This window comes from Condylura cristata, unplaced genomic scaffold (assembly GCF_000260355.1).
Source record: "Condylura cristata isolate star-nosed mole 26May11 unplaced genomic scaffold, ConCri1.0 scaffold00022, whole genome shotgun sequence".
Lineage (NCBI taxonomy): Eukaryota > Metazoa > Chordata > Mammalia > Eulipotyphla > Talpidae > Condylura > Condylura cristata.
The window spans coordinates 20,663,222-20,691,083 of NW_004567123.1; the positions used below are offsets into that span (position 1 = coordinate 20,663,222).

Consider the following 27,862-nt stretch of genomic DNA (forward strand, 5'->3'; position numbering starts at 1 on the left):
CTGTTCTGCTCCCCGCTCTGTCTCTGGTGTCCTTACCCAGGTCCCCTATGAACAATCTAATAATTGCTGCTTATGGTAAGTTCCTTGGGGCCTGAAGCCTGCTCCTGAAGAACCCATTCGGCACTGACCTGAGACTTCAAAGGGTGAAAGCCAGGAGGATTTAGTTGTACTATGGCATCCTGAGCCAGCCCCACATGCACAGTCACTCCAACTAAGGGCTGCTCGTTTTTCAGGCGTGATCTCATGTAGTCCAAAGTGCGTCCCATGAACCAGCACAAGTCCTCTTTGTGCCTGACACCCAGTCAATAATCCAGGTTAAACCCCTTGCAGTCCTGGGGATTCAGTGGCTGGGTGAGTGTCTGTGGTGCAGATACCCAGGGTGGGGGTGGGGTACCCAGAGGGCCCAGAATGAGCAGCACAGCTGCCCAAGGCCAGAGAAGGCAGAGGAAGGTGAATCTCTGAGTGTGGGAGTGGGGTGAGGACTGGCTGGCACCTTCCTGGAAATTAGCCTGAAGCTTTCTTCTGGCTTTGGAGGGAGTGGAACAGCTGCCTCAGCTGGGCTTTCCTATCGTTGACACAACCTGGAAGGGAAAGAGCAGTGTCAGCTGGGATGGTCTGTGCTTAGCAGAGGGGACCTGGGGGCTGGAGGGGAGGGGTCGGGCGGGAGCTATGCACTGGGTGGCCTATAATTTGCCTCCTGACTGCATGCCTGGAAGGCTATGTGCCTCAAGCAGGCCCTTTCCCTGTGAGGACACAATTTCTCCTCTGTAAATCAGGATACCTGCTTTAGGGGGTGAATGTCAGAATCAACCAAAACATTAATGTTCACTAGGGTTACCCCAAGCCTGAGGGGGTGGGGGCTGCTTCAGGTGCCAGGGTGGGTTGGCACTTCACAGGAATGATGTGTGGAAGAAAAAAACCGGCTTCAAGCAATGAAGTAGCTGCACAATAAGCCCTGGGGATTCGGCCCAGATCACCTAGCTCCTAGGGAAAGCTCTTTACAACCCTGCCTTTCCCCCGCTTCTGCTCAGTGAAAATGCCCATCAGGCTAGCATAGTGCCGGGCACCCAGTAGGGAAAGTGGTAGCCCCCTGTTCCCAGCCCCCCCATGCCAGGCATATTAAGATGACTTCCCCACAGGTGGCCCCTACTCTCGTGGGCTCTCAGGCAGTCCTGAGAGGCTGCTGTGGGTTTCTAGTCACCTCTCCCCAAACCACCTTCCTCTTTGCATTCAGGGCTGGTCTGGAAGCAACTCCCTGGTTATGAAACTGCGCACCAGGTATACTGAGGTATGCTGAATATACTGGTGGAGAGACTGAATCGCTGTGCCTGTCACCTTTCTTAGCACTCCATGGCTGCCCAGACTCCTGTCTGCCCAGACATCAAGGCTTCACTGAGTTGAGAGCCCACTGTAGGCTCTCCAGGACTTTCTAAAGTGCGTCCCATGAACCTTTAGCTGTACTGGACTCCTTCCTACCTCCCCATCTTAGTGCCCAAAGCAAACCTCTCCTTGGAGTTCTAGATTTACCTCTGAGTTATCTGCAGCTCTCTCACCAGGAGATCCCTCACATACCCTTAATTTGTTTCAGTAATGCTCTTCCCACCTTCAACCACCTCCTCTTGTATTCATCACCAAATACCTAGACACCTGACTGGAGACTTGGGAATTATCCTAGAAACTTCTGAATCACTAGCTCTCAACCTGAACCATGCATTAGAAACATCTGAGAGTTGGAAAAAATACAGTGTCTGGACCAACTCTATCTCTGTCTCTGGCAGACATCAATATTTTTTTTTCATCAATATTTTTAAAGTTCTCAGGTGATTCCAGTTTGCAGCCAAGGCCTTCATAAGTTGAGAAAAACGTAAGCCACCCACTCACTGGAAAATAAAGTATGGGCAACTTACAAACAAAGAAACGCAGAGCTTAAACTATGGAAACCTCCCCAGTAATCATGGATGCACCTGAGTCAGTACTTAATACCTATGACGTGGCTGGCAAATTTGGATACTCTTTCTAGAAAGCAGTTTAGCTGTACAAAGTCCATCCTGTGACCCTGTATTTCTACTTCTAGGAAACTGCCCCACAGAAATGGCCTGAGTCTCAGCTGAGCTTTGGCTGAGAGGATGTTCACCGTGGCATTATTTACAAAAGCAAAAAACTCAAACTGTCCCAAATGTCCCATTGTAAGAAACTGAGTTAGTGAGTACAGGCCGTGTGGCTGTTTCCCACAGTGCTAAGGGGCAGGGCCAGGCAGATCAGCACTCCAGCCTGGCTCACCCCTTGTGACCAAGACCTTCCACAAGTTACGTAATGATGTGGAGATCATTTTTTCACCTGTAAAATAGTACAAACTGGCAAAAAATGAAGTGAGATAAGGTATGCAAAATATGTAGTGTGGAACTGGTCAAAAAAATTTCCAAAAGGCAGGCTCGTGTTCATATTGTGGAATGACACGGAGAACACTGTGGAAACATGGGACTCAAAACCCGAGCCCAGAGCCAATTCTGCAAAACAAAAAGTATGAATATATGAATTTTTAAAAAACTGGAAGGAAATACACCAGATTGTTAAAGATGGTTATGTCTGGATGTTTTTTTATTTCCTTCTTTAGTTTTCAAATACTCTACAGTAGTGTGAATAATTTTTATAATGGGGGATATTTTTAATTTTTTGAAAACCAAGTTTAAAGTCTATTCCTGAAGTCTACGCATCATATGTTTTTTGACTTGTGTTTTACCTAAGCCTTTGCTGCCTCCCTCCTGACTGGTAAATCTCTCACACTACATGCCTGGGTCCTAGGCACTGAGATAGAAACTGTTTCTCCTCCATGTAAAGATAAGGGATAGAGAGGTCAGGTCTCTTGCCAGAAGTCATGCAACTGGTAGGTAAATTGCAGATCAAATGCAACACCTTAATAACCACTGTGTGAGCTCCCTCCCGGGCTACCCAGTACCTCCCGAGACATACCCAGTGCTCACTTCCCACCCGGCCCCACATACCGAGGTGAGTATTGGTCACAAAGTTCCCTGATGCAGATAAGTCAGGAGTCCCCTCTTCTCTGCTGACAGGGCCATCATTCCACATGAGGTCAAAGCCTCCCACTCTCTTCTCCCTTCCCGTGAGCCTGGGCAGGAAGGAGACACAAGGAGTTAATGAAGGTGCACCTGGAGGGGTCCAGACTTTTGCTGGAATAATTGGGGGAACGTTAACTGCAGGGTAAAGAGCTGGGTGGAGGGGGGCAGGAATAGAGATTACAAACCGGCCAATACTGACTGGGCTCCTGGACTCAGCTATACAGAAGTCAAACTCTGGGTCTTTCCACTTAGGAACAGTGTATGCATCGTTATAACAACAGTTGGTCTTTATTGAGCACTTACTATGAGCTAGGTGCTTTACAATAAATATCTGCTAAACTAACAACTTGAGAAGTAGGTATGAGGTTTCCAGTCTTACGGACAAGAAAACTGAGAGCCAGACAGGTGAAGTGACTGGTCCAGGGCCCTGCTGGACCAAACCTTAGAAAGCTGTAGAGAGCCTGCTCTGCCCCCGAAGAGTCAGCCTCCTAAAGCCTAGAGCTGACCCGTGTGGACCTCGCAGTTTCTCCACATACGGAAGGGGACAAGCCAGAGCCGTGCTGGGGGCTGCGCCAGCGCCAGGTGCCCAGCACCCTGCAGCCTTGGTGGGAGTCCAGATGGCTGCGCACAGTGCCCAAGGCCCTGGCCGCCCTCACCTGGCCTCCATGTCCACGACGTGCAGTGTGTCTTCCAAGAGGCAGGTCTTGAGCTCATAGTCCTCCTGGCTGCTGGCTGTTAGCGATGGGGATGCATTGACCTCCAGCAGCCACCTGGGGAGGCAGGGGAGGGAGAGTCTTAGGGCTTCTTGGTGCCTGGAGGGCCTGGAATGGCACTGAGGCTGGGTGGGGTGCTGGCTCCACCCTGAATTCAACGGGGATTTTTCTTTCGACTTCCCCATTTGAAAAAAGCCTTTAGTGACTAAAACTTCTTTGAAAACAATCATAGAAAACTTGAAATTTTAACGGGAGACCAGGCAATTACTTAGATGAGGGGAGCTGGTGGAGGTAAGAATGAGTTGGGTGCCCTTGTGTTCTACACAACAAGGAAACTACAAGGAAAACCTCCCTTTCCTAGTAAAGTTTGCCTGTAGATGCCAGTCAACATCTACCCAGTTGGGGAGCAATAGGGAGGGGTGGAGACTGTGGGGAACTGGAAAGAGCATTCCATAAGTAAAAGGGTGGCTCTGCCGAGCTCCAGGGGACTATTGCTCTATGGAAACATGAATCCAGAATTATGAAATCTGAGTTTTCCAGAAAAGTAAAAAATTAGAACAGCTCCCAATATTTATGGATTGTTAATGAAGTTTAGTGAAAAACACACATACCAAAAAGCAGCCTGAAGGCCAACTGAAATGAATAGGAGTCTGGACACAGAGAGGGACGAGCTCACCAGCAGGTCAGGGGAGACCTGGTTCCCTTCACTATCTTGGGAGCTGCCTCCTGCCAGCTTGCTTCCCTGACCAGTGACTATGCTCACAGTCACGTCTTGCTGCAAGGGTCAAGGAGAGACCAGCCGGTGCCGGCACACCATATTTCTTGAGCCCTGGCTAACTTGGACCTGCTCCAGGGCTCCAGGGGGCTGCAGTGCTGCGGGGAGCTGCTCAGCCTGGGAAATTGAACCTGTCTCTGCCCTTGACTTACTGTGTGACACCCCCACTGGGATTCTGTGTGCTGCTGTATCACATGGGCACCACTGCCATGGCAAGCCTGCCCTATCTGCTCAACCTCTTCCATGGGTACCGCAGGACTGCACCAGTTCTGGGCAGAGGTTGGCATGGCAACAAATTCCCCTATAAAACATTTTTGCCCAAAGCGCCACGACTTACAGATAGGACTCTTTTTGTTTGATCCTAGGAGAGGAACCTCCCCTTGGCAGATGTTCAGGAAAGGCCTCTCCGGCCAGCCACAGGGCTCAGTGCTTCCTGGGCAATAACTTGTTACTCCCTTATTAACACTGCTATAGGCACAGTGATCGTCAAGTGGAGGCACAGAAAAGGAAAGTGAGGCAAGTGGGAAGCGGCCGAGCAAAGATCAAACATCCTCACCCACCCACTTACGGCTTGAGGTCTTGGTCGATGAGGATGTCGTAGCCATACAGCTCAAAGCAGTGCTTGTCACTGATGATCACCTTCTGCACACTCTGCAGGCTCCTGACAAAGATGTTGTCCATGTCGCTGAAAAGCGTCTCCACGGCCTTGGGTCCATGCTTGGACGCCAGGTACTGCCTGAAGCGCTGGAGCATCCACTTGCAGCCCTGGGGACCCCATGCACCAGGTTGGGAAAGGAACCTCAATTACCTGGGACCTGGCCCCCTGAGGCCCTCCCACAATCACCATCAGCACAGCTGTAAGGCCTGGCCAAGAGAGGCCCAGCCCTGAGTCCTCTAGTTAGGAGGATGTGAGTATGCACTGCCATGTGGGGCTGAGATGCTGCCTGCGCGGGAGAAAGCCTGGGCCTTTCTCAGCATAACCCAGGACCCCAGAATTCCCTGCCCAGTGGCCTGTGCAGGCCTCTCTCTGGGCCTCTCTGCTTCCTGTGGCTAGCCTGCACTGACCTTGTGTGCATCTCAATGCTCCAGGAGTAACTAACATGTGTTGGTTTGTTGTTTTTTTTTTTTTGTGGGCGATTGTATTCAGAAGATCCCCAATTAGTTGGGTATAGCTGGGGCAGGGAGAAGAAGGGAGCAGGTGTGAGCTGATGCCCCTCTATTTTGGCTCTTAACTCCGACACCTGGAAAGTCTACATTTGAACCTGGCCTTGCGGGTTGCTGATAGTGGGTGCATGGATGGATGAACAGATGGACAGATAGATGGATAATAGATATCTGCAATGGTAAGAGGGTAGAACACTTTTACTAACATGTCTGTAAGTTTGGTGTATAGCTTCTCCGTATTTAGGTTCATGAAGCCCAGGCCTGCATTTTTGTTGATGCCTTGGGCCCTGCAAATGGGAAGGTGGACCTGACCTTGCTGGTGAACTATGACCCCAAGACAGGCCCATCCTAGGCTCCTTGGTGCTTCCCCTCAGTCCTTACCAACATGGTCCCAGAAGGCTGTGTCCATGGAAGGCACATCCTTACCTTCTTTGGATGGTAGTCAGGAGATGTCTTTTGCACAGCAACATTGGTGAGGTGAACATCTAGCAGAGGTTGGTGGTTAAGGACCAGTGTGGACAAAAAGGGTGATTCCTGCCCCATTAGTCCCAACTAACCTAACTAGTCCAAACTGGCACCTTTGCTGGAGAACTGAGAGGGAGGCTGCAAACAGCCCAGAGGTCACACGTGTGGGCTTTGGAATCAGGTGGGCCTAGGTCCAAAGCAAGAGGTGCAAATTCTCAGGCAAAATCACGCTCCTCCAGCAGTTATGTTTTTCATATCTTTTTGCTTGGAAAAAGTCAAAACCCACAAAACACTTGACATATCAGTATCATGAATGCCTCCAAATGCTTCATGCAGAAATTGTTTCAGAAAGGTCTTTATAAGTGATTGCCCACCATCCATGTCTGAGTTTCTCTTCATATGGCTGAGCTAAAAGCTCGGGTCTAGAGTATTTCTGAATTATCCATGCCTTTGATTGTTTTTCAGTTACATTTCAACTGTGCAAAGTTATACAAATATTTCCTTGTCTGGGAAATTCAATCAGTCACTACCTCGTATATCTATTTGTAAATTTCTTTTTATATTCTTGATGTTCTATATCAGCAATCAGCAAAACTTTTCAAGTTAGACTTCACGGGGCCCTCCATGGTGGCATGAGGGATTAAAGTGCAGCACTATGAAGCTCTCCACAGCCACTGCAGCATGAGTTCAATCCCCGGCCTGGGAGCTGACCCACATGGTGCGGCAGACCTCTCCTGACCCGCCCACTGCTCCCCTCAGTAGTGTATTTCGGTCAATCTGACCATTCTACTCTCTGTCTCTGGTGAATCCTCTCACACCCCACACCTCTGCCTGTACTCCTATGCATAAATAAATAACTCTTTTAAAAAAAAAAGTCAGACTTTGCAGACCATACAACCCTAACCTGTAATATGAAAACAACCACTGGCAACAAATGTGTCAGTGAATGGGTATGGCCAAACGCCATGAAATAGGTGACAGGCTGGCAGTGGTTGACAGACCCTGTAGTTTGCAGGCTCCTAGTCATGCATATTGGTTGTAAAAGATAATTGGTAACATAGAGAAATGGGTAAAGATGAAAACAGATGCTTTTTAATCTGATTCAAATTCTCCAGTTTTTAGAGTTAATGGATTAGTGAAGTCCTTCCATATTTTCTTCTAAATAGAAAATACCTCCTTGCAAGCCAAGATGGAATCATAAATATCCCAATTGATGCTTTCCATGACATTTCAATTGACTTTGCTGCACTGTGCGGCTGCAGGCACAACAGCTGTATGTCAGGATAATGGGCTAGCACCGGATCACCACCCGCGGTGGTTTAAGTTGCTTCCACTTCCTGTTGCAGTGCTGAGCCGAAGGTCTTTGTGTTTTGCGTGTCCGGCTACCTATGCATCTGTCATCTATCTCAATGATTGTAAGTTACATATATGTATATCTACACACATATTTAATTATCTATTCCTGTCAGGTTAAAAATATGTCTTCTTATTTTGTGATCCAAAGTGGCTTCCTTATTTCAAAAGTCAGTATGGAACAACGGAAGCAATTAGAGCAAAATGTTCATATCTGCTAAATCTGGGTCATAGATGCATGAATTTCTGTTAGTCTTTTCTGCAGTTTTCTCTGTATTTTAAATCTTTTAATACTGCAAAATTAAAAACAATTTAAAAAGAAGGAGTAAAAAATAATGCGTTCATTCATTGTGAAAATAGCAAAGCCTCATTAAATGGGAGCTAGCCCTGAGAGAGAACTCTGCTTGTTTAATGAAGCCCCAAGGTGTCTGGAGATATACAAACAATCTGAAGTGGGGGTAGCAGGGACCCCTAATGTGTACTGAGAGTCACTCTGGGCTAGACGCGGTTCTGAGTACTTTACATGCATCATTTCATTTTAATAAAAAATGAGGTGGCAAAAAAAAAACAGAAATAAATTTGACGACTTGCATATGGTAGGGTAAATGCCTGTGAGACTTAAAAATAAAACAAACATTGGAAATGCTGAAGTGGGCAGAACAGAATAAAACAAGTTGAGAAAAAATACTCAGGAGTGCCTCCCCCATTCTAGGCAATGCGAGTGCATTGCTCAGATGGACATTTAACTGAAGGAGGGAATGGAGGCAGAGGAATGCTCAGCCTGACCTAGAAGGCTGCAAGGCCCCGCTCCACTCCCATCTGCCCCGTGTGTGGGTAAATCTAGTCCTGCTAACTTGTCTCCTAAATATTTCTGGATCATCTGCCTTTTCCTTATGAAGCTCAATTCTAAAAATCTTATAAAAAATTACTCAATGTTTATATTTTACCCAGATACTGCATATGCAGGGTTCAAAAGTAAAAAGATAAAAAAAGTATATAAGGAAATAGCTCCTTCCTACTCCTGTTTAGCCACTCATTTTTCCTCCTAGAGACAGCTTCTGTTTCTAGTTTCTTGTATATCCTCTCAGAGATGTCTATGCACAGCTAAAAACATAGAGATAGGAATGGAAGCATACTTTCCACAGAGTTCTATACTTTGGTTTTTTCCCAATGAACAATACATCTTGTGGATTATTTCATATCAGTACACAAAGCATTTTCCCAGCTTTTTAACAGCTGCATAGTATGCCATTGTATAAAGAAGCCACTCATTTGCTTGTTTCCTATTTTTTCACACTCACAAACAAGACTGTGGAGTTAATAATCTTTAAGCCTCTCCTTTCCTATATTGTGGTGTACCTGTAGGATAAATTCCCAGGAGGGAATTGCTAGGTGAGAAGGTACAGCATGTCTTTTGATAGACATTTGCCAGATTGCCTCCAAGAGGTGTAGCAATCTTTATTCCTACCAACAATGTGCTATCAAATTGTTGGCCCCACCAATTTGATGGGCAAAAACTGCATTGTATTTGAGTGACTGAGTGAGCCTATTAGAGGCATTGAATGAAAGAATGCAAATGTTCTCCATAAGGGCTCAAACTGTCTGCTTCTAGGGATATGAGTCAATGCAAACATTAGGCACCAATATCATTGCCAAGGAAAGCAGTCTGGAGTGAGTTGCTCTGAGCAGAGAGGAGCTACCCCTCTCAGATCAGCTGGCAGGGTCCCCTACCTCCACAAGACTCTCAGGTCACAGTGAAAGGTCTTCCCTGTGTCTTGTCTCCACTGTCTAGAGCAGAGCATGCACTCAGCAATCACTGCAGAAGGAATGAGTGCTCTCAGGATGGCCAGAGGATTCCCAGAGGCAGGGGAAGTGGGGGTTGGGAGCCGGAGACCCCAGGATACACTGATCATCGATGCTGCTGAGTGTGAAGCGGGTATTGGAGAATCTGGCAAAGCCATCCCGGTACAGCCAGGCCCGCAGAGGGATGTACTGTGGGGGCGGTAGGGACGGAGAGAAAGAAACAGGAATAAAGACAAGCACGCGCTCACCTTCTAGCTGAGCCCCTGTTTCCTCACCTGGAGTACCCTTCCTTCTTTCCCAAATACCCCTCAAGAGCCTGCTCAAATACCAGCATCCTTGGATTCCAACACTTCCTTCCTTAGTGGGTTTTGGGGTAGCAATGGGGGGATGCAGAAGGGAACAAGATTAACGGGCCCTTTCTGTGCTCCTGGGCCACATGGGGCACCCCAGCTCAGCTCAGAGTGTGCTGGGTACCCTACCTCTGTGTGCCCAGCAGAGAGTGGAGCATCGTGAGGTTTCAAGGTTTGTTGGATGAATGTTTGGCAGGCCAGTAAATGCTAGCAGGGAAGACTGAATGAGTAGCGGAGGGCAGGGAGAGGAGGCCGGGTGCTGAGCAACTAAGATGGCAAAGCTTGGACCCATTCACCACTCCCACCCCATGCTCAGTTGCCGTACCCCAACCCCCAGCCTCTCCCAGGCAGGCAAAACCAGACGAGCTCACACTAGTGGCCCCAGAATGGCCCCTGCTCCCCAGGAGAGTTGCCCCTCCCTTCCTCTGGGGGAGAGGCTCTGTCTAAGGGACTCACCGACATCACCAGCACGTAGACACGCAGGTCAAACTTGCGGCCTGGCAGACAAGGAAAGAAGTCATGGAAAAGGTAACGACTGAGTGCCAAGCACCCAGGTTTGGGGGTACAGCCATGGACGGGCAGATGCAGTGTCACCGCCTATCAGGTAGGGAGAGGCTGGTACCAAGTAGGTTTTATAAATATTTGTTGGGTAAATGCATGAATGAGGAGAATTTTAATGAACCAAGAAGGGAGTGGGCAGAGCATGCCCACAGGCAAAGGACTGTTTTGGAGAACAGCTGGCGTGAGAGAGGGAAGCATGGACCTCCAGCTTTGAGTTTTAGTGCCTGACGTCAGGCTGAACCCATGGCAGGTTGCCAAGTCAATAGTTGATTGACTATTAAAGTGACTATTAAATCATAGTCTGGGTTCTGGATGCCCACCCTGCCTTCAGAGGGCTCACACCCCAGAGGAGCAATAAACTGGGGGGGGGGGGAAGTCCACACAATGGTGGGTATTTTGAAGCAAATCAAGCTGGGTGACAGGACAGGGAGGGAGCTGGCCCCTTGAAGGAGATGACAGGTGAGCAGAGACCTCGGTGACAACTTGGAGTCACCTGGGAGCAAAGACAGCCATCTCACCTCCTATCAGGTAGGGATTCTCGATATAACGCTGAGCTACATAGTTCTCCACGGGAATGTCGTCTTTCTGGTCATCAGAACTTCTTGTGTCCTACTTGTAATAATAATTGACATTTATTGAGCATTTCCTTCTTACACTGTGTTAAGCACTCTATTTGGTGTCTATCATCTGATCCTTAAATCAACCTACCAGGGAAATGCTAATGTTATCCCCACTTTACAGATGAAGCACAGAGAGGGAGAATGACCTGCCCACGGTCACACAACCAGTCAGTGGTACAGCTGGAAAGTGGACCCAGAGCTTGGGCGTTAAACCTCCAGACCTGTGCAGTCTGCTGAGCTCTGTCCCTTCACAGTCACCTTGTGAGGAAGCAGAGGCCGTAAGTTAAGGGTCACATACTCAATGTCACAAACAACCCAGCTGGAAGGAACACTGGAACTCGAGCTTCTGGCTCTAAGGGCAGAATCTTCTTTACCTACCCTCGCCCCTACACCCCAAGCTGCTTCAGGACAGATGCAACCAGACCTTCCCTGTCTGGGACCCTGGCCAGCCCCTACCTCTCCTCGTGGGGCTGTCAGAGGGACTGACTACGCTCCGGGCTGGCTGCGCTCTGAGCTGCTGGCTTCTGCCCAGCATTGCCCTGCCAGTTTCATGGAAGAATCGGGACACGCATGGAGGGTGGAAATTCATTTACTGAGCACCTGCTCTGTACCTGCTGGCTTGGGAGGTGCTGGTCGCATAGGTGTTAGGGTCCTGCTCCCCTCACCCACCCTGCGCCATGATCACTTCTAAGGCTCAGAGAGGTTCAGCACCTATCCCAAGGCCACACCGCCTCTGAGAGGCAGAGGCAGGACTGGAACTAGGATTTGTACTGCACTACTTCCTGGGACAGGATGGGCTGGGGAGGAAGCTGCCTCATACAGCATCTGGGACCTAGAGGATGAGGTAGCCAAATTTTCCCCACCAGGTGAGCAGAAGGTCCAGGTAAAGAATGCAGCGTTCTCAGGCTTTAGGCACGCTAATGCACTGCATCCTCACCACGTGTAATTACCAGCTCCCGTGTATTTGGGCACAGAGAGGTGAAGTAACTTCCTCTGAGTCACATAGCTGTTAGGTAGCAATGTCAGACGTTGAACTCTTCCCAGACACCTGGCATAGCTTCTTTTGCCACGGAGATTTGAGGGTGGGAAGCAGGGGCAAAGGAGGAGGTAAGGAGCAAGAGGGAAAGGCAGGCTCACCTTCCTCCAGTCCATGATGTCCTTCAGCTTCCGGAAGAGGAAGATGCCCTTCCCTTGTGACCGGGCTACCTGGGGTGGGGGTAAGTACAGAAAACTCTGGATGGGGGGGGTCCCCTCACCAGCATCCCTGTCTTCGTGCCACCCAAGGGTCCTCAGCTAGCCCCAAAAAGGCCTAGGCCAGGCCTTCAGCAGAGAAGGTGCTGAGCCTGGTGGGAGGAAGAAAGCGAAGCTCACAAAGGCTTACAATCGCATGAATAATACAAAGGAGAGACAATTAAAAATCCATTTCTAACAGTCCTGGGAACATATCATCCCATTCTTTCTTTGGAAATCAATTTGCCTTCCTAATTAGGCCTTGCTTTGGCTAATACTGAAGTCAGTCTGCCTTTCCTGAATCCCAGCATGGATAATTCATAGCTTCACAGAGATCGGGGGCTTTGATGTCATGCAGAACAGTCATCAGGATGGCCATTCCTCCCTCCTGTGACATCTCTGCCTGGCTGTGTACATTCACAGTGCTGGGGAGCTCACTGACCCCACAGCCTCCGCCTCCCCCCACCCGCACCCTGGCCCTGGCACATACCATTTTATCACAAAACAAATCTATTAAGCCACCACCTGGCATGTACTGGGCGTTTCCCGCCACCTCACAGCCACCCAGCTCTCACGGAGCTTCTCAGCCTAACCTGTGTTAAGCTAAAATTTTTTCTTCTTGTTAAAAATTTGGGGGGTGGGGTGAGGAGGGAGCGCACCAACTAAAGGTGAACATAGGTACTCCCGGCGGGGGGGGGGGGGGGGAAGAGCGGGAAGAAATGTGTTCTTTCAATGCTACGGCGTGAGTGATGCCTGCAGCCACAGCAGGCTGCTCACGCCGATGAGGGAGAAGTCTCCTGACAGAGCAACACACCACAGAGGCAGAGTGGACGAGGCTGGGAGCGTGGCCTTTCAATGGCATCGTCAGGCACACCCCAAACTGGACCAACCTACCCCTGGCTTTCTTGTTAGATGAGATAATTCAATGTCTCTGTTGTTTAAAGTACGGTTAGTAACTGCCATGCCTGTCCCGGGAGACGGCCTCTGAGGGGGTGGTCCTGAGAGTGGAATGAAACTTCCTGCACAGAGACTACCCGGTAGACCAGAAACCTCCTGCTTTCTGGTTCCAGAGCAAGCACAATATTTCCAGGCCCATATGTTTCCTAGAATCTTGTTCCCTCCACCCTCTGTCCGGAGGTAAAGTCACTGTCCTCTCCCCTTGAATCTGGGGGAGTCTTTAGGACAACCTTGACTGTGTATATACCAGAAGTGACACAAACATTCTGGTCAAGGTCACAGGAGGTCGTGAGGCCTCCACATAGCTTTCTCTTTTGGGATGGTCACTCTTGGATCCCAGCCACCATGTTGTACGGAAGCCCAGGTCACATGGAGAGGCTAGGTCACGTGGCGAGACCCACACAGAGGGCAACTGAATCTTCCAGCCTTGAATCCTGGCTGAGCTCCCAGCCAACAGCTGGCGCCAACTTGCCAGCTTGGAAGTGAATCCTCCAGCCCCCGGTGGAGATGCCCTAGTCCCAGTCAAGCGTTGCCAAGCTGGAGGCTCATGAGCTACGTAAGAGATGACTACGTGGGGAGGGGGAGGGGCTGTCACTCTACCATAGAGCCAGACCCTACCTTGGGAGGAATGGTTCATGAGGAAGGTCACCGACTGTTCAGGTGTTCCCTGCATGCCAGGTGCACGGATTTATACACATTGTCTTGTTAAAGTTTTGTTGGGGTGGGGTGAGGGGATGTGAATTTAATATTTGCCAATAATTATGAGTCATTAGCTCTCTCCCCAAAATGCCAGTTGTATGTCTTCTTTACTTGAGCGATTACACAATTTTTAATTTTAGTTGATCTCTCTTCCCTCTCTTTTTTTTAAATTGATGATTCACAACTTAAAATCTTTCATGTGGATATCTGTTTGTTCTTTTTTCTTGAAATTACATTATGTTTTATTGAGGTGAAGCTGGTTTACAACACTGTGCATGGCTCAAGGGCATAGGCGCAAATATAGGATGTAGACATTTATATTCGCCTTCTTTGTAACCAAGGAAAGCTCAAGGAGGCGTGGGCCAAGCACCCTGCGCATAGTTACCCCGCCAGCAGGTGACAAATTGAGGGTAGTTAGACCTGTGTTTACAAGCCTGGGGATCAGGAGCCTCCTGAAAAGTGCCAGGGACACCCCAAAATCATCATAAATGGGGCTCCCCTGGTGGCACAACAGGTTAAAGTGCAGCACTGTGAAGCTATCCACAACGACTGCAGCCCAAGTTCAATCCCCGGCCAAGGAGCTGACCCACATGGTGCAGCAGACCTCTCCTGACCTGCCCACTGCTCCGTCAGCAGTGTTTCAGTACATCAGCCAGTTCTGCTCCCCACTCTGTCTCTGGTGAATCCTCTCACCCCCTGCACCTCCGACCTGTACCCCAGTTCTGTATGCATAAATATTTTTTTAAAACCATGATAAATGATTTGCTACTACTACTTAATCATCAGAAAATATTTACATATTGTTCTTACAAAAGATGTGTTATCAGTTAGGGCAAAATATGAGACTTGATTACAGAATGAACCACACTTTGTTTCTGTGCCTCCCATGACCCGTCACCCCTCTGGTCACCCCACACCAGCTGTCCTGCCCCTACCAGCCACTTATCATCGTAGTTGCAGGGATTAGTGAGCTCCCCGTTTTCCTTCAACAGAACCCCATTTGGATCACCTCCTCCTGGTGGCCCTGCCCTCTGGGGAGGTCTAAATCCACACTATGGGGCGAGTTAAATCCAAAGGGACACAGGGCCAGGATGCCTGTTACTGTGGCAGGTAGAGGTGTGAGGAGGATAATCTGGCGCGGCAGGTGCTGTGCTGTGCTGTGACCAATAGCAGCTGCCGTCCGCAGGGCTGGGGCTGGATGATGACTTGAGCCACCCAATAAGCTCTCCCTGGAGTCCACTTTTCGTCATTAGAGGAAGAGCCCTGGCGTGTGTAAACTTAATGGAAAAAAAGATTTTCATCTTTATTTCTTTAGTCCCTGACCAGATTTTCACATGTGCTTCTGTTGTGAAATAGGAGACAAGCCATGGAATTGTTCAGGCCTGTCACGTTGCAGCTGTAACATCTGCAAACATTGTTTATGCTCACTGTGACTTTCAGTGACAGTAACTACTGAGCTTGTTCACGCAAAGTGTTGGATGTTGATCAATACAGCGAAAACTTAGTGCACTTTGCTCAGCTGAACAATGCTGGGGGACACAAAATGGATAAGAAAGAGAAACCCTAGCATTGCCATGGAAACCTGGCCACAGGGCCACATGATTAATAGGGGCTATCGGGAGTTCCCAGGAATGTGGAAAGAGGCCACAGAACCAGCAGGACACCTCCTATGAGGAAGACAGCAGGCCAGAGGCGACTCCTCCAGTCATGAAAAAGCCTTGGAAAATAGGTTATAGAAGGGGGCCCCCAAGGCCTTCCTGAGTAGACATTTCTGAACTACCCTTGCAGGGTAGTTCAATAAATTTACCTTTTCTGTTCTCTACTCTGGCTCTTGTGAATCCTTTCACCCCCATGCTTCCTGCCTCACCCCAATATCAGACCGCCACAACAACACACATACTACTGTAGGTGAGTGGAAGCTGTCAGGGTTTTCTGCCCTCCCACCACTGGCGCCCACACCCCACACCTGTGTTCTTACACGTGTGCCTGATGGCGGCACCTGCAGTGGGTGTGGGCATGAGTAAGTGGGCGCACCTGGGCTGATGGACTGGGCATTGAGGGCAGCTCACCAGGATGCCAGGAGCAGCACAAGAGCACAGAAGCAGAAATACCAGAGAGCACAGAGGACAGAGGGCAGAGCCCATGAGACAACGCCAGAGAGCCAGAAAGAGTGAAGATTGCCAGGGGCCAGGAGGTAAGTCACCTCTTGGCCCACAACCCCTCCACCCTTAGCCCCTGCCTCCCCTGTACCTGGCTGCCTCACTACAGATGATACAAAAAGCTCAGAAAAAGCCTGAACAAGTCACCACGGGCACAGGGCTCTTCCTTTACCCCTCTGCCTGGCTCAGAGTAAACCTGCTCTGTGCCTTGCTGGTGCTACAATTACTGTAACAGGGAGAACTTTCTAATAGGTTTTGTGTTGGCCGTGACACTGAGTGGATGGGCCACTAACCAATGGGCAGCGAGGAGAGCAGTGCCCATCCCGTGCCCATCCTGTGCCCAGCAAGCAGCCGGAGCCCAAGGCTGAGGGTGGGAGGGGCGAGCCTGTTCCTGGGAGTTGGACAGTGACTTCCGGCCTCCAAGCCCCTCTTGGCCTCCGAGAGCTGCCCTTGGGTTGCAGGGGGCCCTGTAGGCCTCTGCGCCCTTCCCTGCCCTCTCCCTGACTGGGGCTGGCTGGCAGCTCACTGGGCTCCCTCCCCTGGGCTCCCTCCCCATTTTTCCTCCTGGGCAAAACTCTGACATGTTGGATCTCGGCCTCTGTTTCTCAGAGGACCCAGACTAATGGTGTGATAGCTGCTTTCCAATACAGTTGCTGTCTTTTATAATCAAATATACTTTATTTTAGGCTTTTAAAAGCACTGTTCTTCAACAGGCCGCACACATTTCACCAGATGCCAGAGCCCCTGGTCATGCAAACAGAACTCTGTCTTCTCAATGAGGCATGTCAACTGGGTTTTCATGTTCTCTGCAGAGCAAAGCACCTGGACTCTTAGTTTTTTCTTTTCTTTAGTTTCAACTTTTTCAATGAAAAAGTGTGCAAAGCTCTGGTTGGGGTAAACTTGTATTCCCAGACTGGTTCTTCCAGTCCTAGTTTCCACAGCACTCCCAAAGCCCCAAAGCTGAGGACAGCCTAGCGGTGGCCCAGGATGCTCACAGCTGAGATGTGCAGACTGGATCTGCAGACACCCTGGGAGCAGAACATAGCATGTGGGGCCCAGCAGTCAGCCCCCGCCCCCCAGCCCAATGAGGGAGACTGGGGAGCAAGCCTGGTCTCCGTGATCTCAGTCCTACCCACCTCCCCACCAACTTGGAGGGTCTGAGGTGCAGGCAGAGAATGCTTAGATGGGAAAAACTTGACACAATATTTACTTTAGACTGGACTTTTAAATGCTAAATCCAGGGGTCTGCCCTTGAGCTCCCTGAGAGGGATGGAGGAGCTCTCAGATGGGCTGGGACTCAGGCCAGGTGGGAGAAGGGGTCCCCCACTGAGGCATGGAGGGGTCCTTGAAGCTGCCTGCTCCCTTTGAGTCCAAGCGGGCCTGCCTTTCCCAGGATTGGGGCAGAGGCCGTCAGAGGAGAATGACAGGCCTGTAGCTACCCAGCTGGCCGGACCACAGCAGCTGTGTTTGGAAAGTGTCTTTTGAGGCTGAGCCAGGGTCAACTGGGTCACAAAGACAGGCCTTGCAAAAAGAGTGGAGTGCTGAGGGGCTTTTCCTCCTCTAGTTTCCAGATGTAGGGTAACATTCTATTTTGTAACATTTCCCCACTTCAAACTGTTACAGGGCACCCCAGTGTGAACTGGGTCACCTATCGGTGGGGCCTCACCCAGGCTTAAAATTCAGTTGTACTGCAGGCACAAAATAGGGAAAAGAAAAGGAAACAACTGGAATATCTTACCTGCTTGGCAGACTTGGAGCTCTGGTAACTGAAAGCCCCAAGTCACTCGGTCTGGACAGCAGTTTCCCTAGAGAGCGAGAGATGGCCTATTTATCCCCCAATGTCCCAGAATGCCTGTTTAGCTCCGCCCTTGGGTCCTTGCAGTTCTCTCCCTGGTGCTGCTGGGAGTTGTAGTTTTCAATCACTGGAGTAGGGGGTGGACTCCAGAGTTCCTTTAGGACATCCTTTCCCTTAACAAAAGGAGTCCATACAACAAAATCTCAGGACTAATACTGTGGCCCAAAGGATCCCAGGGTAGTACCCCGACCCATGGCACCCTCATAACCTGATGGGTAATTTTATGGCCCACTTGGCTGGGCAGTGGTGCCCAGTTGTTTGGTCACACACATATGTTGCAGTGAAGGTACCTTGTGGATGAGATTTACCCTCTCATCCCTGCAGACCTCAAGAGAAGGATAGCATTGTGGCCTGGCCCCACCCAGTCAGTTGAAGGGTGGGGCCAAGACTGAAAGCTACCGTTTCTAGAAAGAGAAGTAACTGCCTCAAGACTGTAACATGGAAACCCTCCCTGTTTTCAGACACACACACACACACACACACACACACACAGAGTCAAGATTCCACCTCTTAATTACAGCTGTCTTGTGTCTGCTGCTAACAAAGGCTGTGGGCTGGCAAAGGAATCAACTTAATATGCGATTGCGGTTCCCAATTAGCACAAATTACCATTTGTCTAGAGGATAAAGCAGCAGGCTGGACTCCGCCCACCCAGTGGGGCACAGTGTTCTCAGTCTAACCCTTTCTGCTCCAGCTCAGAGCCTTCCGGTGCCTGCCCAGCGAGCCTTCCAGCAGAGAGGACCAGAGACCCTGGGGAAACCCCAGCTCAGTCTCTGTTGGGAGCATCATTGTTTTACAGCCTCGCAATCCCTCACCCTGCACTGGCTCCCCCTCCAAGCACCTGTGCTGCTGGCTAAATCTGCACGGGTGGGTCTACACCAGCCCAGTCTTCAGGTTCCCCAGGAAAAGCTGCTCTCTCCTGCCCGACCCCAGGCTCCCTTCCTGGGGTCCAGCACATTCCCAAGTTGGGAAAACAGAAGGGGACTTGATATGCCGTTCAGGGCTATGGTGGCCCATGGCTTTGTAGTGAGAGACCAGGGCTGGCACTAGGAGGGCTCAGGGGCCCTAGAAAGCCCACCCCTTCTTCCTCCCCCAACCCCCATGCAAGGTCTTGGTGCATGCAGTTCCCTCTTCCTGGACCGCTTTCCCCTCTCCTCTGTCCTTCCCCAGGCTGACTCCTATGCATCTCTCAGACCACAGCTCAATACTGAGTCTCACCACAGCTACTATCTCTTACTGAACACTTGATATGTGCTTTTTCTATATTATCGAGTCACATGACAGTATTATGCTAAAGTTCCTAAAGTTAGTCTCACTTTACAGGTGGGTAAAAAAACAACAACACAGAGACATTAAGTAATCTGCCTGAAGTCACAAGTAAATCGTACAGCTAGGATTTGAGCCAAGGGGTTTGGCCTCAGAACCCAAACTCTCATTTTTCAGACAAGCCTGCCAGTCTGAGGGGTACCCTGATGTTTCCTCTCCTGGCACCATTTTCCTTACTAACTCCTAGCACAACTGTGATCACACATGTATCCTCAGTTTGTTGTCTGTCCTCAATATGGGTAGAGACTCGTGTTTGACTTGCTAAAACTGTATCCCCAGTGGCTAGTTCTGTGTCTGGCACAGGCATGTTCTCAGTAAGTACTTGTGGAAGGTTTAAATAAATAGGCCTCAGGTTCCTCATCTTTAAAACAAGGCTGGTAATCTCTCCTCCCAAGGACCGTTATGAGAATTGGGGCATTGTAAGCAAAGCACTTCCCACGCCCTGCCATTGTCTGCTTTTATATCAGGAAGAGAAGCAGGGATCTGAGCCCCAAGGAAGTTGTGGATTCCCTGCCCTGATATTCTGAGCATCACTTGTTCGTCTAGTAAACACTTGTTGAGCACATACTGTATACAGCAGGCCAGGTGCCAGAGCCACTCACTGCAGAGGGGGATGGGGTCAGTTCCTCAGGAGAGGCAGGTGGTACATCCAAGGCTGCATTCCCAGGCAGAGTCCTGTACTGAGATATGCCGGGAAGGATGCTGCACCAGCCTGGGTCCCTCGCCACTGCCCACCCTTTTCCAGATACTCACAGGCTTCATGATCCAGGTGATTCCTGGGTTTTTGCGAAACTCCTCTACAAACAGATGGTACTCGCAAGGCATCTCAAAGGTTTTGGGGAAGAAGTCACACTTGGCTGCCTCCACCTTTCCCGCCTCACGCTCTAGCTGTTTCCGGAAACGTTTCAGGTTCTTCACCATGTAGTTCTTGCGGGTCAGCTGGGCAGGATGGTGAGGCTGTCCATTAGTGCTTGTGCCCACTGTCTCCTCCCTCTCCCAGTGCTAACCATCCCGCCAACTGTCTCCACAAAACCCATTTTCTGACCCACAAAATAGCAGTATCACTAATTTTGACAGCCTGCCATTCTACAACCACCCCAGCTTTACAGACCAGGGAACTGAGTCCCAGGAAGACTGGTAGTTTCCCAGAGCTATTCTATTCATCTAATGGCTATACCACTAGGTTTTGACTCTGAAGTTTACGTTTCTGACTACTAAGGTTCACTATCCTTTAAAATCTCCCGCCACTAGCTCCTCCGGTTCCATTTTTTGGTCTGATTCCTCCTGGACCTTCCTTCTACCTCTAAATTCCAAACTATTCAACTTGTCTCACCCTGAAATCACCATAATTCTTCAAGCATCCATGCCTTCAACCTCTCCCCCACCACGGCTTGGTGCTGAAAACACCAAGCAGCTGGCGATCTTAATCCCATCCAAGAAGTCTGTTCTTATGGGTCTGAGAGCCTTGTCCCGAGCCACCCATCGGCTCATCGTATGCCCAGTGCACGTAGCCCCCGCCTGGCGTGTAGGCCCAAGTTCCTTTCTACTTTTCTCTTCTGGTCCAAACCAGCTCTTGCCTACTGTCACCCCCAGTGGCACGAGTTGCCGGACTCAGTGCCAGGCCTCCCTGCTCACCTCGTAGTGGTTCCGGAAGTGGCTGATCCGCACGTGCTCGTCCATATAGGTGTGGTCAAAGTTCTCCCGGAGCCAGCTGACATCACACCAGTAGAAATCCCACTCCCCTTCACTAGGGGTGGGTGGGACAAAGATCACATTACCACCTGGGAGCATGAGGCAGCATCTGCAAGCCCAAAGCCTTCTTGCTGAAGCCTCAACGCAACCCCCAGAAGGCAACAGCCTTCTCTGGAGCCCTAAGACAGACACAGGCTTACCCCCGAGGACACAGCCACATCAGGACTCACACCCAGACCTGCCTGACTTCAATTCTACCCCTGTTCACCACCGTGCCAGGGAAAAGGACAGGAAACCAGGCTAATCTACCAAACCCAGATTCCGGAGCTGGGGTACAGAGAGCTGGTTCTTCAAGATCGTGACAGGAAATAGAATAACAGCACCATGATTGATTCCAGGTTTTTTAAGTGAAAAATTACAAGTATAACTGAAGCCCCCAGTATATTCTGACCTGATTCTATCTCTGCTCCTGTCCCAAAGGAAGCCAATAACCTGGATTTCTCAGAAATGTCTTTAGAGTTTTATTATAGACGTGTGTGTGTATAGTACATGATAACGTCTGGTATGTTTTAAAAGCTTTTTTGTTTGTTTAAGGAAGAAAAAGAGACAGGAGGGAAGGAAGAACGGGCCTTAGCTGGCATAATCTACACACTTAAGCACAATGGTAGTAAAATGTGAATATATTTGCATATATAAATTTGAATTATATGCACACATGAATGTTTATGTGTTTATATGTATGATGTACCTTGCCAATTAAGTTTTTTAAATAAATTTTTACAAGAATTAATTCAAAAGACTTAGATTGCTTGAAAGGTTGAACAAGACAAAGAGGTTGTCCACACTTTCCCCAGTCTTGAGTTTCTATTTCCTAAAGTTTCTTCCCAAGCCCCAAATTAAGAGTAGGATGGCAACCCAGAAAACTTGTCACATGATTTCATGCCCCACACTGATTTCAGTGGCTCCAACCATGCATCAAAACCTTGACCCTAAATAATATAAGCACTTTCGATGTGTATACTTTTTTCATTTCAGTGTCCCAAGGGCCCGGGATAAAAGAAGAAATGTAGGCTTAGAGTTCAAGTAAGTTGTTGAAGGTCCCAGAATTAGTAAGCAGCCAAGGGCAGCCCTTGACCTGGACCTGCCATCTCTAGAGGATTCAAGTCAGCAGGTTTGTGATTAATTCTGCAGACAGCCGCAGGACACCGGCTGTGCAACAGAGTAAAATTGGACTTGGTTTGAATTGCACACGGACACATGTGGACTGTATGACCTTAAGCGATTGGCTTAATATTTCTGCACACATTTTTATCTTGCTGGCTGGTTGTAAGGCTTAAATAAGACAGGGCTGGCGTCAGAAAGACACCTGATAGCTGCTAACTAAATGCTGCTGGTCGCTCTGGGCCACCCAGAGGAATTAGGAGAAGAAAGGGAGACAGGGACCTGTGAGACTAAAGAAAGGTGGTATGAAATTGGGGTGGGATGGGAGGCTTACTCTTTTACTTCCACCCAGCCAGGCCTGTGGCGAAGGACGTCCATGAGCGTATTCACAAGTGTGGTCTTGAATCGGATTGATACTCTCTGTTCTCTGAAAGACAAGGCCGCAGAACGCTCATTCAGGACTAGCTACTTCCCTGGGATGGTCTAGGGCTAGGAGAAGGGAAAGAAAGAAGGATCAATTCCATGCCTGAAAAGGCCAAAACAGAATTCCTGAATCTCAGAGTGTAGCATCACAGCATACAAAACTTAAAAAAACAATAATTGCAACTGAGATGGAAAAATGCACAAAAATATGTAAAAATAAACTAATATAATAAAAATAAATAAATATGTAATTCATGTCCTGTCCCTCTTCTGCTCAAATATTTCAGTCTTCTCATTTCCCTCAGTGGAAAAAGTAAAAGAAAAATAATAATAAAATTGAGAATTATAAAATCTTTGAAAAATAATGCCAGTCATTTTATTCAATGCCTAACTATGTGCCAGTGCTTTTCCTGTGCCATGGCTTGTCTTTACAGCTAATGGTGTTTGCAAACCCTTTTTTCTGGGATTTACCTCGGGAATGACACAGAAGTTCTTTTAGTCATGTCTCTTACTAGTACAGTGAAAACCACCAAGATACCTGCAACAAGGCTTTTGCAACAAGGACTGGCTAGGAACCTCAGGACCCAAGGAACAACATGGTGGGGCATTCCCTGAGTTTTCGTTTTGCCCTGTAGATCCCAGATGTAGAAACAAAGAAAGTGGCAAGCCTGAGATGCCAGTGGGCACAGAACACGAAGCTCCAACAGAAGTCTACTCTTTCTAGCCAAAGGACCAGAGAAGGGACAACCTAGCAAGAAAAAAAAAAAAAAAAAAAACAAAAACAAAAACCCACAAACACCAGTAACTATTCAGCTCAACCCCCCTCCCCAAAAAGCAACTTCCCCCACTTATATCATTAGGGAAATACACATCAAAGCTACGATGAAATGCAACCGCATACCCACTGAGATGGCTAGATGGGGGAAAAAATAACAAACGTTGGCAAAGATAGGGGAAAAGGGAAACACTGTTAGTGAGAGCGTAAGCTGGAGCATGGCAGTCCCTCAAGAGAGTCAAAAGAGAATTAGCATGTGACCCAGCAATTCCACCACTGGATATATACCCAAAAGAATTGAAGCCAGGCCTCTAACACATATTTGTACACCCAGTTCATGGAAGCAGCATTCACAATAGCTAAAATGTGGACACAACCTAAGTGTCTGCCAGCAGATGACCAGGTTAGCAAAATGTGGATAGCTCCTGAGGACTTTACATTAAGTGAAGTAAGCCAAAAAGACTTGTCCCGAAAAGACAAAGGCAACATGGTCCCAGGTGTATGAGGTGCTTAGAGTAGTCAAAAATCAGAGTGACTGGAAGTAGAATAATGCTTGCCAGAGGGATGGAGGGCATCGCTTAGAGATTACGTTAGAGTTTCCGTTTCACTAGTGACACAGTTCTCCAAGACACAGCAGCCCAAGGAGTCTGTAGGACAAAGTCAAGACAATAATGGAGACACTAGTTGTCTCCCACTGTTGAACCATTGCTTCAGACCTCCAACCCTGTTATATGAGAGAAATAAATATTTTAAAAGCTGTTCTAACATGGGCGTGAAGCAGAGGATCAGGGCAGAAATTTGAGTTGTCAAGTAGCACATGGTTGTTGAAGGAAGAAGGGAGAGAGAGTTAGAGACAACTCAGGCCCTGGAATCCAGCTAGCTCTGCCCCTAGCTGACCCCAAGTCACCTAGCCCCTCTAAGCTTCAGTTTTCTCATCTAGGGAGGGGACACAATACTCTAAAGGTCTGTGTCATGCAGTTTACACTGTGGAAGTGCCACAAGCATAAGTGACTACATAGAAGGAGACAGATTCTAGAGAGAGACCCACACACACAGTCAATGTAAATTAAGATCACACAATGCAGGTGAATCGGCTAGCTCTGGAGCCAGCACATGGTAAGTTGCTTAGTAATTGTCAATTTTATTATCACTATGGTTATCATCATCATCACTAAAATAAAGAAGAGGGAGGGATGGAAGAATGTGAGTGAGGAAGGAACTGATGGAGGGCAGGCAGTGCTGCGTTTACTGGATTGGGTGGGTCCACTCACCGCTCTTTTCCCTTTGACAACCCATGGCCCTTGTAATTTTGATTCTGCAATGAGAAAAGGAGAGTGGTGTAACCGTTTTTGCAAATCCACCCTGCTTTACAGCTCAGTTTATTGCGGGGATTAAGTGCTCAAACCATTAGATATAGCACAGCCCAGATCCTGAAACATGAAGTTCTAGCCTGGCCAAGTTTCACTGGTCACTGGTATGTCCAGAAATTTAGTTCTTGAAATGAACCCCCAAGTACCCAAGGTCCCCTGACTGTAGACATAACCCACAGACATGACGAGCATAATGAATACCCAATTTTCAGTGTTTGTAAGAACTAACGTTGAACCCTGGTACTGAGGACTGAGCTCTACAGTGAGCAGTGAGCTTCCTGTGCTAATTCTGAATGTTTGTTTAGCATCCAGGCGAGGGCTGGGTCAAACAATCAATGTTCATTTCTCCCACTTAAAATTAACCTTTCAAATTTCCAAAGAGTGGTGGGGATTGTTCTGTTTCTACGCTGTCCCCAACACAGTTTGGCTCTGTCTTGGTAAAACCAATTCCTAAGGCACAAATAGGCACAAATGAAAAGAAACTAAAATTGATCTTGTACAGGATGATTTCACAGCTTGCACAGACTTGCCATCTGCATTAGTTTTCTAACATGAGAAACAAATTACCACATTTCGTGACTTAAAACAGTGCAGATTTATATCACACAGTTTCCACAGGTCAGGAGTCTGGGCACAGCAAAGACAGATTATCCTCTCACATCTCACCAGGATGCACCAGGTGGCCTGGATTATGGTTTCTTGCTCAGGACTCAGGGTCCTCTTCCAAGACCTTCCAGGTTGTTGGCATAATCCAATTGCTTGGGATTGTGTGACTGCAGTCCCATTGACTCGTAGCCATTGGCTAGGAACAGCTGCTCTCAGCTTCTAGATGCCATTTGCTGCTCATTTCAACTGCCCAAAGCAGTTTACAATATGTGTGATTTCCTTCACTGAGGCCAATGGGAATATATCTCTGATTTCTGAACCTCCCCTCTCTGAATCAGCTACAATGGAGTCTAGTATAATGTGTTGTGGTCATGGTAATAACACTCCCATTAAATTTACAGGCTCCATCCACACTCAAAGGAAGAGAAGCATGCAAGGTAGGAAAGTATACAAGGTGTGCATGCTGCAGGGTGGAAACCTAGGGACCCATCTTAGAATTCTGCCAACCACACCATCCTAACTCCCCAAAAAGCTGGTGGCAGAGGATAGAGGATACTGCTTTAGGAAACTGGCAAAAATAAGCTTCCCTCCCCTCCGCAAAGCAAGTGAAATCATGTTCCAATTATTGATTCAAACCCTCCAACTACCTCAGCACTCGCTGAGTCCTAATCTTTCTAGGTTATATGTTCTACATTCTCATGTTTTCAATTCCATTTTCCATGTTGCTACAGTTTTCAGTTGAAAAGCTTTTCTTTCCTAACAGAACTACAGGACATTGAATATTGAATATTCTATCAAAATTCAATTATCTGTGAATATGCAGGTCTGTCCTAGAATGTGTTTTCTCCTATCTACTTAGTTGGCTACGCTTGTGTCACTATCACACTGTCTTACTGTAGGATTCTTGTAAATCATTAAATCAGGTAGCATAAGACTTCCAACCTTTTTTCAAGCTTGTCTTTGCAATTTCGGTTCCTTTCATTTGAATGCAAATTTTAGAACCAGCTTGCTAATTTCTATACAAAAAAGCATGCTGGGAATTTGATTAGGAGTGCATTGAATCTATAAGCATTTTGGTAAGAAGTGACATCATAGGCCCTCCCTGGTGGCACAGCGGGTTAAAGCACTGCACTAAGAAGCTTAAGCCACTTCCACATGAGTTAGATCCCCGCCTGCCCTGGAAGAGATCCACATGGTGAGGCAGACCTCTCCTGACCCGCCCACTGCTCCCCTCAGCAGTGTACTTTGTCAATCTGCCTGTTCTGCACCCTACTCTGTCCCTGAATCCTCTCACCCTCTGCATCTCTGGCCTGTACCCCAGTTCTGTATGAATAAGTAAATAAATCTTAAAAAAAAAAAGTGGCATCATACAAGTGCTGTCTTCCAATTTATTAATATGGCTTATCTCTTTATTAATTTGTCATCTTTAATTTCTCCCCACAATGTATTCAGTATAGAAGTTTTGAACATTTTAACATTTATTCATAGGAATTTGATTGTATGAAACTATCATAAATTGTATCTTAAATTTCATTTACTTGTTTGATGATAGCATATTGTGGAAAGCAGAATAATTCTATCCTAGAAGATGTCCATGTCCTAATCACCAGGACCTGTAAGAATGTTACATTCTGTGGCAAAAGGAAATTAAGGTTCAGATGGAAATTAAGGTTGCAGATTAGGCTAGATAATCAGATTAGGATTTTTTTTTAAAAGATTTACTTATTTATGTGTACAGAACTGGGGTATAGGCCAGAGGAGTGGTGGGTGAGAAGATTCACCAGGAACAGAGTGGGGAGCAGAACAGGCAGATCAACGAAGTACACTGCGAAGGGTAGCAGCGGGCGGATCAGGAGAGGTCTGCCGTGCCATGTGGGTCACTCCCTGGTGGGGGATTGAACTGTGCTGCAGTGGCCTCCAAGAGCCTCACAATGCGGTGCTTTAACCCGTTGTGCCACCAGGGAGAGCCCTACTCAGGATTTTTTTATGTTATGAGAAGGAGTTAAAGAAATAAGTGCTGTTCATGAGAGGACGAATGCAGGATATGCAGCAGTTTGGGGTAGGGGAGAGCTGGACTAGTGTGTGTGTGTGGGGGGGGGGTTACTTTTGCCCTTCTAGAGGACAGTGGCTTGTCTTATTCACCTGTTTGCCCACTGACCACTAAGCATGGCTTTGGTGGTGGGGGGGGCGGGGAGTAAGGAATGAATGGGTTACGAATGTCTGGACGGCTAGGCTAGGCAGGATGAATCGATCTCTAAGATCTTTTCCAGATCAAGCTTTCCAAAATTCTTTACTTCCTTGGGCTTCAGAGAAATTGATGAATACAGCTTCGAATCCCAGAGTTTTGTAAACTTCCCGCCCGACTCCCCGGAGAAAGCTCGGGAGGCGCGCGGCACGCTGGGACTTGTAGTTTTTCCACGGAATTAATTAATCATTTTCATTCTACTCAGAATCCCTCCGCTAAAGTCATAGTTCTTGATTCCTCCGCGATCCGCCCCTCCCCTCCTCCCTCCCCTCCCCCCATCTCCCGAGACCATGAAGACATCTGGACCGGGCGACTCTCCTACCTTCGGTCGCGACATGACTCGATTCCCGAGGGACTGGCCAAACCGCCACCGCGCCCCGCGCGAGCTTGAGTTTCCCGTTGTCAAGGCGACAGAGGGTCCGGACCGGCCGCTCTGATTGGATGAACAACGACACTCCTCCAGGCGCTGTACGCTTGACTCCC

At 48.3% G+C, this 27,862-nt stretch overlaps 1 protein-coding gene across 1 annotated transcript; it reads right to left on the reverse strand.

Annotated features, from left to right (window-relative positions):
- Positions 1–14: 14 nt before the first annotated feature.
- On the reverse strand, positions 15–27,749 carry TTLL9 (tubulin tyrosine ligase-like family member 9). The gene is made up of 14 exons (XM_004686974.2): positions 27,702–27,749; positions 24,430–24,473; positions 22,295–22,387; positions 20,743–20,854; positions 19,861–20,046; positions 12,019–12,087; positions 10,780–10,870; positions 10,157–10,197; positions 9,452–9,539; positions 6,156–6,214; positions 5,134–5,330; positions 3,734–3,847; positions 3,003–3,127; positions 15–581 (listed from the first exon to the last, which is right to left on the reverse strand). The coding sequence occupies exons 1-14, from the start codon at positions 27,714–27,716 to the stop codon at positions 505–507; spliced, it is 1,311 nt and encodes a 436-aa protein (XP_004687031.1). The 5' UTR covers positions 27,717–27,749; the 3' UTR covers positions 15–504.
- Positions 27,750–27,862: the final 113 nt, after the last annotated feature.